We start from the raw sequence: 12,787 nt of genomic DNA on the forward strand, positions 1-12,787 counted from the left end.
CCCTTCCTTTTCCCTCCCTCCCTCAACCATTCTACAACTTTGAATCCCTCTGATGATTAAATCACTTGAATATCAATACTTTTAGAAATGGTGGTAAGCATGGATTATTTGTGTCCTCTTCAGTCTAACAAAATACTAAAACCAGTAAAATTTTAAGCACAGAAAAAGTCAAAACTGTTACTACTAAATTATGCAACTACCAGCATGATAATCTTTCAAAATATCTCGAATAGTCTTTATGTAGGTATATGAATCCCAGTGTTTATCCTATTGCTTTTTCAAAGTAAAGACACTTTTGTTCACTCCAAAAACCCACCTTATAAGGATGATTTCTGACATACTGAAATAGTTAGCCAGCACACATATAATTTCCTTTACCACCTCCCTAAAGGAAAAAAGCTTACCCAGTTGCACTGCAACAGCTCCTTGACAGACGAGTTTATTGAAACAATTTTTAAAAGCAGATATTTCTGAATGTACTCCATCAATCCCCACAGTTCAGAAAAACAATTGTTCAGTGTCTGAATGAAGTGTGCATGTTACAAATTGTACATTTTTTAATATACTCATTTATACCACATGACACGAGCATTAAATACAATGATTTCTTATATTACTCAGTATGCCAATTTATTGCTACAGCTCCCCCAAAAAAGTAGGGCACACCTGGAGATAGCTCTTAATCCAAGGCTATTACAGCTGTTCCCATGCCTTGGACCCCAAGATAGAGTCACTAATGTTCTGATGTAAATTGCCAGATTTTTAAAGTACTTTTTTAAATTTACATTTCAATTAAATGCTTTTTTCCGAAGACTAATCTTAGATGGTATTTTGTGGGAAGTGTAACACTTGAGTATTTACTACAAAATAAATACTTCAAATCATAGGATATAAAATTTTCTTCACCTTCATTTTGCTTGACATCTTTAGCCACACCAATCAGAAAAAACAGGTTCCGTGTATGAAGTTACAAAAAAAAATAGACACAAACAGTAAATTTAACCAACTTGCACAAGGAGTGAGGGCCCAGAGTTCATGGGTAAACTATTACTCCTACAAAATGAAAGGTGTTTGGCGCTTAGGAATTGCTGCCATATGTATTTGCGCAATAATCACAAGTTCTCATTGTATGCCTGTATTAAAAAAAGTAATTAAGCATTGATTTGGGTTTTCCTTTCTGTTTTGTTTCTAAGAACAGTCTTCAGGAGTTCCATATTCTGAATGCAAATGATTTTTTAGCTATTCCAATTTGAATGCAGCACAGCTGCTTCTTAAAGGTCAGGTTCCATTTGAAAGCATCTCTACTCTTTAGCTCAAATGATTTTCACATATTTGTTTTGCCAGCCCTTTTGACCAATAATATGATCACTTTATTGTCAAAATAAGCTTTTCATTTGCTAAAAAACGCTTATTTCAACAGTACAAGATCTCTATACCCAGTGTGAAAGCAACATGGTGGTATAAATAGATGCACACATTGTATTACACGTAATATATTATACACATTCCAGTTAACCATGGAACAATTAACAGGAGTAGATGACTACTAATCATGGCTACAAAGTATTTTTGTAAACAAGATTTTGAGAATCTTTAAGGAAAATCTTATTTGTGGAAAGATGACAATCTTGGGATTCCATTTTTGTTTTCAAAGAAGTTTTTTGTTTGTTTTTTGTTTTTTTTTAAGGATGCTGTATATAAGAATGCACTTCGTATTAAAACAAAGATCAATACTTTACAGTTTAAGAAACTTTACATATGTACATAAATTACACATCAGGAATGGTTTTAAAGCTCAAAATGAGTTGTTGAAAAAGTCTATTTTCCTTCTATTAAAATCTTTAACTCTTTTACGTTGTGATCATTTGCAACTGTCACAGCATGATCCAGTGCTCGAATACTTGCTAGAAGCTTTATGATCTGCTTTATGTGCTCCCTAAAAAAAGAGGAAGAAGAAATCAATACAGGAATAGACAAATCATATACAAGTATTAATATTTCAACAGAAGACTACATTATGAATCCATATAGCAAATCAGTTTCAGATAACTTCGCCTCATGTTCTCCTCCACTTAACCAACTTATTTTAATCAGACTAAGCATCAGCTTTGCACTGAAATTAAAAAAAAATATTTTGGGGTAGGAATTAATCATACAATATGATTTAATACTAGATGCAGCATAATCTCAAGAAAAAGTCTTGGATTACTTATAGTACTCTGCAATGAGCCACAGCTCTCTTGGTAACTAATGTTTAAGCAAGAAAAAAAAAAAAAATCAAGGCAGCAAGTATGCTTTAATGCGTGCCTTAAAAAGGTATGAAGCTATGAAGCTTGCCACCAATGAACTGCATTACAATTCAGGTCAATGTAGGAAGCCTAGAGTGAACAAACTGCTAGGACTTCGGCTGTCAAAAACCATTTTGGTATCTTGCTGGGAGGACGGACATGAATTTTAGACCAGTCTCACAAAAAATACTAGAAGTTCAAAATCAATCTTAAAAATGAACCTAGCTGATCTGTGAAAACACATCCAGTTTGGAAAACTAGCACCAGACATCGGTAAAGATACACTTCCCTCTCGGCAGCAATTACTGCATTTTTGTTTCAAACAACTATATTAGGCTTTATACGAAAACACATAACATTCTTCAGTTATAAAAAGTAGTATTTCTGCTGCAGACTTTATTTGGGGCTATGGCAAAAAGATTTGTTAAATGCCTAGAAAAAGCAAGAAGACAGAAATTAAATTAGAACTCTCTATGAAAAACAGATTAATTAGATGTCTCTCTTCCAATACAAAATTTTACCAAATTGTTATTTCAGCTGTTAAAGAAAGTTCTTTCAAATTCATAAACAGGCTACCAAAAGAGAAAAGTAATCTCTACCGGATGCTCTCAAGTCCTTAATTTCAATTCCAGTATCATGCTAGGCCAGGCATTTTGGTTTTAGAAAGGAAGGGGTAACAAGTCTATTTTGAATTTGAATCATGGGGAAATTTAAATTGGTACGTGACACTACTATCATACTTTGGACACAAAGTTCTGAGGCATAACTTTGTTGCCCAGTGTGGCAACAAAGCTCAGTGTTCTCTGAAAACAAGATGATTCATATGCCACTGCCAAAAGTGACTCCAAAGACAGAAAAGTGTCCAATAACCAATGTGGTAACTGGGAAAAAAAAAAAATTGATACCAGGAACACAACCAACCTCTTAACCGAGATTCTTCTGCTATGGTTTAAGGAAAATTTTTGTCTCTGTGTTTCAGTGCTATGCCTAAGATCAAAAAGGGAGAACGATCTAATCCCTCAGAAAGCCTCAATAATTGAAGGGTAACTCAATGGCTCAACCAAGTTCAACTATCAAGAATGACTAATGCAGGTAGCAAGGAGGTTCATCTTTCCAAACTTCAGGTTTGCTGGAACAACAGAACTATTGACCTTGAAACCTATTCTTCTCATGCAACAGCACAGGAATAAACCATTTTCCAGTCTTGTTATATTCCTGCATATCAGTGCAACAACTTGGTCTTTAAGTTTATCATTGCTTAAAACGACACATTCATAGCATTTCAGGTGACTTGGCCAACAGTAACATTTATGCATCTAATCTGAACTTTTAATTATGCTGGTTATCAGATACAAATAAAATGACTCTTCAATCTAGGAGAAAACAGGTTCATCTAATTCGTTGAGTAAATCAAGTCCGAACTTTTGTAATATATACAAAAGCAGTTTGTAACTTAGAAGCCATTATGCAGCAATCAGCAACAAGCTCACAAGGTGGAACAGTCCAAAACCAGTAGATAGAAAATTTGCCAGGATCAGTGACACTAAGCATTAGTGCTAAATATATTATGAATGTTTAAAGATTTCCAGCAATTGCTGTTTTGAGACACCTTAAAAATCTCTCCACCTACCATACCGCAAGATTTTTTAAGTGTGAATTCAAAGATGTTTCAAAAGACATGGAGCAGTATGGAGATATTTATTCATGTTTGCATGCATCAGCAGAATACTACAAAGCACAAGAATTGCAACTGCATTAACTGAAAATAAGTTACCTCGCATTTCTTTTCTCTACATCAGAGCAACCAATGCTGTTTCTATAAATTGTATCGGCCAGATGAACAAGGTATCTACAGAAGTTTTCGAGCTGAGAAATAGTCTTGTCTCCTTTTAGACTAGCGAACCACTGTTTAGGAAAGCAAGCAATTACCTAGACATAACACGAAAAAGAAAGTTAAACACAATGTAACAAAATTTTAAAAGCTAGCTAACAAGATTTGTGAAGTCTGCCATGTAAGATTGCAGTGACAAGGCCCAACTCAGTGCAACAGTAAGAAACCTACCAAAAAAAAAACAACCCCACCCCAAAAGTCAAGCAGTAAACCACTGAAATCTACACTGTACCTAAACTATCTACAGGTATGAGCCACAGAAAGTTCCTTCCTTAGTTTGTGTATTCAAAAAAAAATTATCTAATTTTCACCGACATGACAACTTTGAGATATCAAGGCCAAGATTTCACAGGTGACCAAGTTTTAACTACACTTTTCCTCCAGTTGAAGGTTCTGAATTACAAGAGATTTTAAACACTGTTTGATTTTACTTACACTTTGAGCTTTCTTAATGCTGTCCTCTCCATACTCAGAGTTTTGAAAAGCCATAAGAATATATCTATTTAGCAGACCATCTATTGACAGCTCCTGGAGAGTTTTGTTTGAAAGGATTCCATACCACTGGAGAAAGTTTCCTAATAACTGAAAATACAACACAGGGAAAATAAGTATTTTAAAATGTACTGAAACCAGGAAGTTGATCAAACACTCTAGAGCCTCTTCAAATGCAACAGTATGGCCAAGGTAAGCAGTGAAAATATGCCTTCTGTTAGCTTCAAAACTATTCAGAATCCGTGAAGCACCAGCCTAGAGTGTTACAAATTCTCATACAACAACGACCACCACCTCAACTTTGCTCGTGTTTTGCCCAAGAAATCAGAAAAAAAAAGAATTAAAGTTTTAAGCCACCTTGTTCTCAAAATTTTATGTCCATGTCAAGCCCAGTGAGGCCTAGCATATGCCATACAGGGGCAAATTCACATCCCCCTTGTCAATGAAATCCCCAGCTCTGCTGCCAGCATACCCTATTTGCAAGGCACGGTGACACAAGAGGCACAGAAAGCGTCACGGGGGAGTGCTGGCTGTGCCAGCAGTACAGCTGTTACTGCCCACTGGTGTACGGCTGGTGGGAGAATTGCTGCCAGCCTCGTACAAATGAACGCAGACAGCAGTTTACTGTTGAGGCAGATCATCAGGAAACAGTAAATGAGCGCTTGCCTCCCAGCTTCTACTTCTACTCGTCTGTGATGCTATCATCGACTTTCTAGCACAAGAAAGCTGTATTTTTAATCCTTCCCTAAAATAAACAGTGGTAACAGCCCGCATAAACTGCCCAAGCTCTGACAGATACTGCCAGAAGCAGGATATTTCGCTCTTAAGAGATACACGCCCTAAATAAGCAGTCTGTTTCATTTGTAACAGCAGCATTTTAATAAACAAGCTTTGTGCATATTTTGGTCTAGACAGCATTTAAGAAGTTGACTTTTATTTCAAAGTGAAAGAATTCAGCAACAAATATGTTAAGTAAATAAAGTGATTGCAAACCTATTCTGAATACAGTCTCCCTCACTGCTGCAATTTAGATAGAAAATTCCAGATAATTCTGTTTGTGGGACCATGGAAATGAGCAGTTCAATCAACATGGGTCTCATACTTTACTTTCCTGTTTAGTTTGGAGTTCATTTTCTTCACAGCCTTTTATTGGAAATAAACTGCAACAGTCATAGCTTCTTATAGACCTTTGCAAACTCTATATTGCACATTCCACACACAGACTTTTTCTTTCACACTTTATCGTTTCAATTAAACTAAGATTACAAATGCTCTTATAAACAGCAGTGAGCCTTCCAAAAGGGGCCAAGTTATTTTCATGAAGATTCTCAAACACAGACTATATATATATAAAAATACAAACCAAGCGCTCTCATTTCCATGTAAGTGAAATAAAAGCAGCATATTTTATTCTGACAAGCACAATGACATTAAAAAACCTGGGTTGAGTATGCTAAGTAAACCCTCGATCTACAGGTTAAAATGATGATGCTTTCTCTTGGCAGTCTTTTGAAGAGGGCACAGTGCATTATCAAAGACTAAGAATCCTAATTTAGAGTTCTTTCAAATAAAGTTAAAAGCAATTTCCATCTACCATTTTCTACAAATTTGAAGAGGATTTTATTACTACGCTGTCTAGACCAAAGATTTACTGGATGTATTTACTGACTTACCTTAACAGAGGACCAAAACTGACGTTGGAAAAACAAATATGGACCAGAGTTCTTGTTTTCTAAGATGCTGGAAAGTAAGAGATTTCTTTAATGAGCAACCAAGACCACCTCTGTCTGGAGTTTGCTGGCTTCCTCCTTCCCACACACAGTTCATTTCTATAAATATTCCCTTTCATCCTGCTTGTCTTTGCTAAATCCTCACAGCACGATAACAAAACATCTCCTGTATCCAGCCAGTGAACCATACTGGGAAAAAAACCCTGTTAACTATGGACAGAAGACACCGACTTGCTAATAAAGGTCTAACACCATAGTTGAAAGCAAACTTACTTTTTTGGATATAAGGGCATGAATACATCATCATCTAGTGTTCTCCTCATTCTTAGCAACAATGCCTTTAAAAGCATCTGAAACAGATAATTTTTTTTTTAAAAGCGTCCAAAACACTGCTTCATAGTTAACCACTCAGAAATAGATTTTTCAAAGCAACAAAGAACATTTGTGACCCTAACAGTAAGAGGCATACACACTTAAGCACACATATAAATAAAGTCTTAAGAGAAGCCTGTAATAATTAACAGAGCTGAAATTTGACACTTTCAATAAAAATGGAAGGCAATGGAATTACTTTATGGTTAAGCTTGGCTACACAACTAACTTCTGTGAAGTCAGGGCTTTTGTCATTTTTAAGCTTCTGCTAACTTCCCCACTTGGCCCACCTCCCATTATTCTAAAGACAATGCATACATTGCATTAGCTACAGCACCTGAACTCATGACATCGGTTCTTGTATTCAGAGAAGCTAAGTAAAATAATCAAATTTCAAGGCAATACATTTCAAAAGGTTACAGAGATCTAAAAAAAGAGAAGCCTGACTATTTGTAGCTGACGCTTAAAGCAAAACTGCAGGCCAACAAGTCTTAGTACATTTGGTATCTCTTTTTATTTCTAGCATTTATTTTGCAGAGACTTCACTGAGTTCCTCCTCCTAATTTATCATGTATTTAATTCTCCATAACTAGGCTGCAGAGCAACAAATAATTGCAAAATTCTCTTTCTTGCTCCTCACTAAGCATGCTGTGTTCTCCAATATAGTGTATTAAAAATATATTCAAATTCCTTAACTTATGCAAGATATTTAAGAAAAAACAACTTACTTGCATATTTTTGTTTTCTGCATTCACCACTGAAGGATATCCATCTACTAGTTTCTGTACAATTGCTACCATTCTAGATGTTTGTGTTGTAGAAAAAGGATCCCATATATTTTCAGAAATCACTGTAAGAGAGTACAAGAATTACTCTACTTTGCAAATAATCAAATAAAGGTACTAAGACAATCAGGCATTTATTTACAACACAGTAAAATCTGAAAGCACAAACAAGCATCAGCTTCCACACACACCCCTTTTCTTTCCAAGACTGTACCTGTTAATTTAGGGAGAACAACTCTCTCTACAATGGTAGGCAATAGTGAAATATCAGCATCATCTTTCACTTGCTCCTGTTCTTCACAGCCATAAAACAGCAATGATTCAAACCACAACATAGTCTCAAAATCTCGACACTTGCCCTAACAACAAAAGAATTGAGGTTAGATTCCTAAACAGAGATTTGAAGTCAACACATAAAAAAGTATTATACATGCAAGTATGATACACTCACAAAACAGAATAAAACTACTTTAAAACAGTCTACCAAGTGTGCTAAGCAGGCAGAGTAAGCAGGAATTAAGCACAATAACAACTTAAAAAAGATATAGTGCCTCAAGACCTAACAGTCTCTTTATCTGGCACAAGAACGGGCAAATTACTTCACCTGCTTTGTCTCCCCTACTTCTGAAGCAGTGATACTACTTCCTTCAGAAACATAGGCAAGCCTGATTCCTGAGAAGCAAAGAAAATGTTCTGCCTCTGCCTGCATGCTACCAATCATGGCATCACAGGTCAGATTAGTGCATATGGACAACCTAACCTAACCAAAACCTGAGAGAGGATGAGGAGCAAGGTCCATTTTCCATAAATCTGCTAAATGAACCAATTCACTTTACAACTACACAATCACTAGATCTAATGAAAGTGAAAATAGTGGAAGCAAGACTGCTTTTTTTGGCAGCTGTTGCCCTACAGATTTTAACTTCTAAATACACCAGACCCAAATAAAAGCCTACAGATACGGGTAGAAGTGAGAAGTATAATTAATTTGTGCTGTGTTACAGAATTATGCTTTCTGGATTAAAAAACTCTTTTTATGAATGCCTTGCAGTTTTTCTAACAACAAAATGCTTAACAGGACCAGTAACACAGAGCAGTGAAAATCATTAGATTTGAGAATTGTGCACAGTGTCTCCAACTAACTTGAACTTTGTTTTGCCAGCCTGGGAACTCACACAGGAATAGCAGGGGGGAACGGAAAATGTGCAAAAACGGTTTTAAATTTAATGAGGACACCGTTCACAGATTTTCCCTCTTTTATTCAAATTAAATACTCTGAAAGCTCTCTGAAGTCTCGTGCTTCCTATCCTCTGCAATCAGAGCAGAGGCCACAGAAGATCCCCTTCTACAAATATATCAGTAGTAAAGAAAAAAAATCACTTCTGAAAAAAGAAGAGATTCAGTCATTTGTGAGATAGGCTGACACATCTGCAGACGGTGCTGCAGATGAGCTAAGTTTTGAAAGGGAAGGCGACAATCTGCTTTATTAGGCTAGTTTCCTAATTAAAATGAAAAAACACACCAAAAAAGGAAGCTTATGAAATTTCACTCACTCTGCGCCTATGACCCACTCCCCAGTAAACGGCAACACAGCAGCAAAAAAGTAAGTTTCTACCAATACTGCAAAAATACACACCTGACTGCAGCAGAAACACCTTACAAAAGCTTTCAGTGGTAGGAAGAACAGAGTGGAGTTCAAAAGCTATCTGAACTGTTTGTCCTGATGGCTACTCATGTCAGCACACGCATGCAGGCTGAACAATGAATATATGCCAGGGATACTGGGCTGCAACCATGTTATCCTGCTTTTTCCATGTTCCTTACCTAATAACGGGGCAACAAGTACTATGAGGAAGACTTGGAAATTGCCATCCAGAGTTCTACAGGGTATGAAGGTGTAGGTGAGAGAAAGAAGGATGTATAAGGTAGAGACATAGGTTCTAAGTCAACATAAAAGCAGGCTTAGGTCCACTTCTGAAGAAACTGTATCTCTAGAATGACAATTTTCTCTTACGTATTTTAAAACCTAAATGTATCACTTAAGAAGCTTAAGTGGCTTTTTGGTCCACACCACCCATTGAGAAGGTACTGGCACATGCTGAACTGAACCCTGGCCTGCTGGGAACACAGAGGACAACAGTCCAGAAACTCCCCAAAAAAAGCTTCACCCCAAGAGAAGTGCCCATTTTAAACTTTGTGCCTAGAACACGCATTTACGAGAAGCACACATCAAAGGTGCAATTTACTTTGCTCTGCAGAAGTGTGGAAGAACCACTATAGACAAGCTTATGTAGCAGTTGCTTGCAGAGGACCTTACCTCCAAAGGAGTCCAGATAAGCAGCTGAAGTCTGATTAAAGGGTTAAACAGCTTTGGTAAACAGAGGCCAATATAAGCATCCTTATAAGAAGCAAAGTACTTTGAGCGCCAAGCTTCAAACTGTGACTTAATACAATCAATTGAGTAAAAGCTTTCCAAAACATCTTCGAAAACTTTGCTGGATTCTTTCAATATACGGTCTGGGGGGGGGGGAGGAGAAAGAGAGTAACAAATTAATTGCCTATTCCCTGTAACACCTCTTTCAAGATGGACTTTGATGTTCACTGGCATAAGCTAACTCCTATTAAACAAAACCAAAAAAACATCACCTTTAAAAGTTCTGTTACTTCTGCCTCAAATACACAAAGCAATAAAAACGTAAGTACTTTGCAATGTACTATTTTATCACAAGTCTGGTTTTAAACATTTCATACAATGATTTTCAGTTACCAGACACTGGATTGGTGATGTATTGGGCTGTATCCAGTGTGGCTCTAACTTCAAAGCTGGCCTTGCTCCGCATGGGAATTTGGAACAGCTGATCTCCAGGTCCCTTCCAACCCAAATTATTCTACAGCTTTGTTCATCCAAGTGCAAGTACAGGAGGGCATCTCAGATAAGCAACTGAATCAGCTTTTCAGACTGAGGGGGTCCTGGCAGACACCATGCTAAGCTCCTGAGTGTAACATGTCTGTTAGCACTGGACAACTATTACAATCCCTTAGCACCTTCCTTACCTTTTTTTTTTTTTTTTGTATTTACAGTACTAGGATTCTATGTGGTCCAAAACTTTCTCTATATATACTATTTTGCCTTCATCTTTTCTACTTCCCAGGGTGAGTTTCATTTCAGTCAGTCATTTTTGCTGCAGCCACAGTTTTAAATGTTCAGTTACAGTAGTATCCTATACACAACTAACGTAACTAGTATACACAGCAGGTAGAGACAGGGCTGAGGAAACATGACATTATATCATATAAACAGACTTTTCACACAGGGATCAAGAGGAGATGTACAAATAAAGTTAGCAGGTCCAAAGTGCACCTCTCTGTTCCACATAGCTCACTGCTGACTGTGGACTAATATAAGAGCTACAAATAATAAAAAAAAGCTTTAGAAATACTATGCTTACTCATAAACTGATGAAACTCCTACAAAAGGGTTTTGTACACATAAAAGCGCCAAGTTACGAGGAACAATTCAGCCACACTGGATTTTTAATCTAGATCATTTAACTTAGCAAAGTTAGTTATAGCACCTAACAACCACAAACAGTTGCTTTGTTTATCAAAGACCTCTCCCTGCATCCACAATTTTGTTAAATCAGCCAGCAACTAAAGGTGTGGAAACTGTTCAGACTTCTGAAGGATCCAACTGCTAGACAGTTCACCTAATTGTTTTTTCCAGCTGTTCATAATTTGGGTCTCCACAACCACCTACAGCAATTACTTCCAACATTTTTATTACACTCTCTGTGGAAAGTGACTAGTTTACTTTAAACCTATCCTATCACTTCACTTCATGCCTCCTAGCTCTCATACAGTGAAAAGGCAACACTGTCTGATGAAAGCTCAAGAGTCCAAAACTGTTTAATACCTCCTCACATACAACATAAGCAATTCTATATATGTGAACCTTGCTGCTCTCCTTTTCCACATTTCTTCTAATTTGATTAAATTCTCTTTAATCAGACAGAAGTATAAAGTTCAAAATAAGAAAGTAACAGGATTACCACAGTGATGTTCTACTTTCTTCACTACTGGTTTCACAGTAACCACTGGAATTGTTTACCTTTTAACTGCTGCTGTGAAAGATGACTGTTCCATCAAACTATCCATACTTCACCAAATCTCAGGCTTCTTGCCGTTCTCCCAGTGCTTTAGAGGCATTAGCTTAATTTATAACCCCATTTACTGCATAGTTATGCATAATTGCATAATAATGGTTAATTTGAGCAAGCCATAATAAAACTGCAGACAAATTTCAAATCAAGTCAATACCACAATATCTTTCATCAGTGTTTGCATTCCACATTGTTTTCTATCATCTGCAAAGTTTGCCAGGCTGTAACAGCCTACAAAACTTTTGTCATTGCATTTCTAGATGCACAAAACTCCAGAAAATGCTTCCTATCAAGCAAAAAAAAAATTTCTAAAGCACTGAGGTTTTCAGAATTTCACATGTAAGATAAACAGATATTTGAAGAACAATAAACCATGTTACAAATTAGAAGGAAGACTTAATATCCACTGAAGGTACAAAAGTTTTCTGCTTACCAGCAAAAGAATGTTTGAATTAAATAAAAAGAATCTCACTAAGGATGGGATATTTAGGTAGCTGCAAGCTGCACAACAGATTGGCAAAAGAGACTGTTTTGGTCACAGTGATTATCCAGCAAGGCACAGTTCCTAAAGCTTCTCTAAAATACAATGAAATGCACATACAGGGCTGCATTTGGACCATTTCCCTCCCTGCACCCGCCAAATTTTCTGTATTTTGTTACACAAAGCTTCAGTAGCTTTTCTAACCTCGCTCCATGTTGAAGTTTGTAATATCTGTTGAAGTTTCCTCATCATCACTGGAAAGGCCTTCAAGGTGATCTGCCATCTTCCCAGTTTGCTCTCTTGCTTGTCTACGACGAGCTCTGAAAAGGATCAGCAGTATAAACCACCTACTACTTTTTTCTGCCCCCTATACAATGAACAGACCCACCTAAGCTTGTCTTAACTTTTAAATCCAGGTTGAAAAAAAACTTTCACTAGGTCACCACACCAAACATTCCACTATATTGCTGCCTCAAACAATGGAAGGAAGAGAAACCAGCAGAGACTGTATATATACAGAATGGGTTTACTGTGCTTTCTTCAGTGGTTTAGAATCAGTATCATGCAATGGTGCATGATATATATGGA

At 36.8% G+C, this 12,787-nt stretch overlaps 1 protein-coding gene across 1 annotated transcript; it reads right to left on the reverse strand.

Annotated features, from left to right (window-relative positions):
- Positions 1-1,258: 1,258 nt before the first annotated feature.
- Positions 1,259-12,519, reverse strand: LOC104627747 (PAX3- and PAX7-binding protein 1; the record flags this gene model as incomplete). Its single annotated transcript, XM_010296100.1, has 9 exons — positions 1,259-1,936; positions 4,063-4,217; positions 4,615-4,761; positions 6,345-6,411; positions 6,675-6,751; positions 7,502-7,623; positions 7,773-7,917; positions 9,876-10,075; positions 12,404-12,519. Coding segments are annotated over 9 exons (1,147 nt in total), but the record flags the coding sequence as incomplete, so codon positions are not given.
- Positions 12,520-12,787: the final 268 nt, after the last annotated feature.

Source organism: Phaethon lepturus, unplaced genomic scaffold (assembly GCF_000687285.1).
Source record: "Phaethon lepturus isolate BGI_N335 unplaced genomic scaffold, ASM68728v1 scaffold55661, whole genome shotgun sequence".
Taxonomy (NCBI): domain Eukaryota; kingdom Metazoa; phylum Chordata; class Aves; order Phaethontiformes; family Phaethontidae; genus Phaethon; species Phaethon lepturus.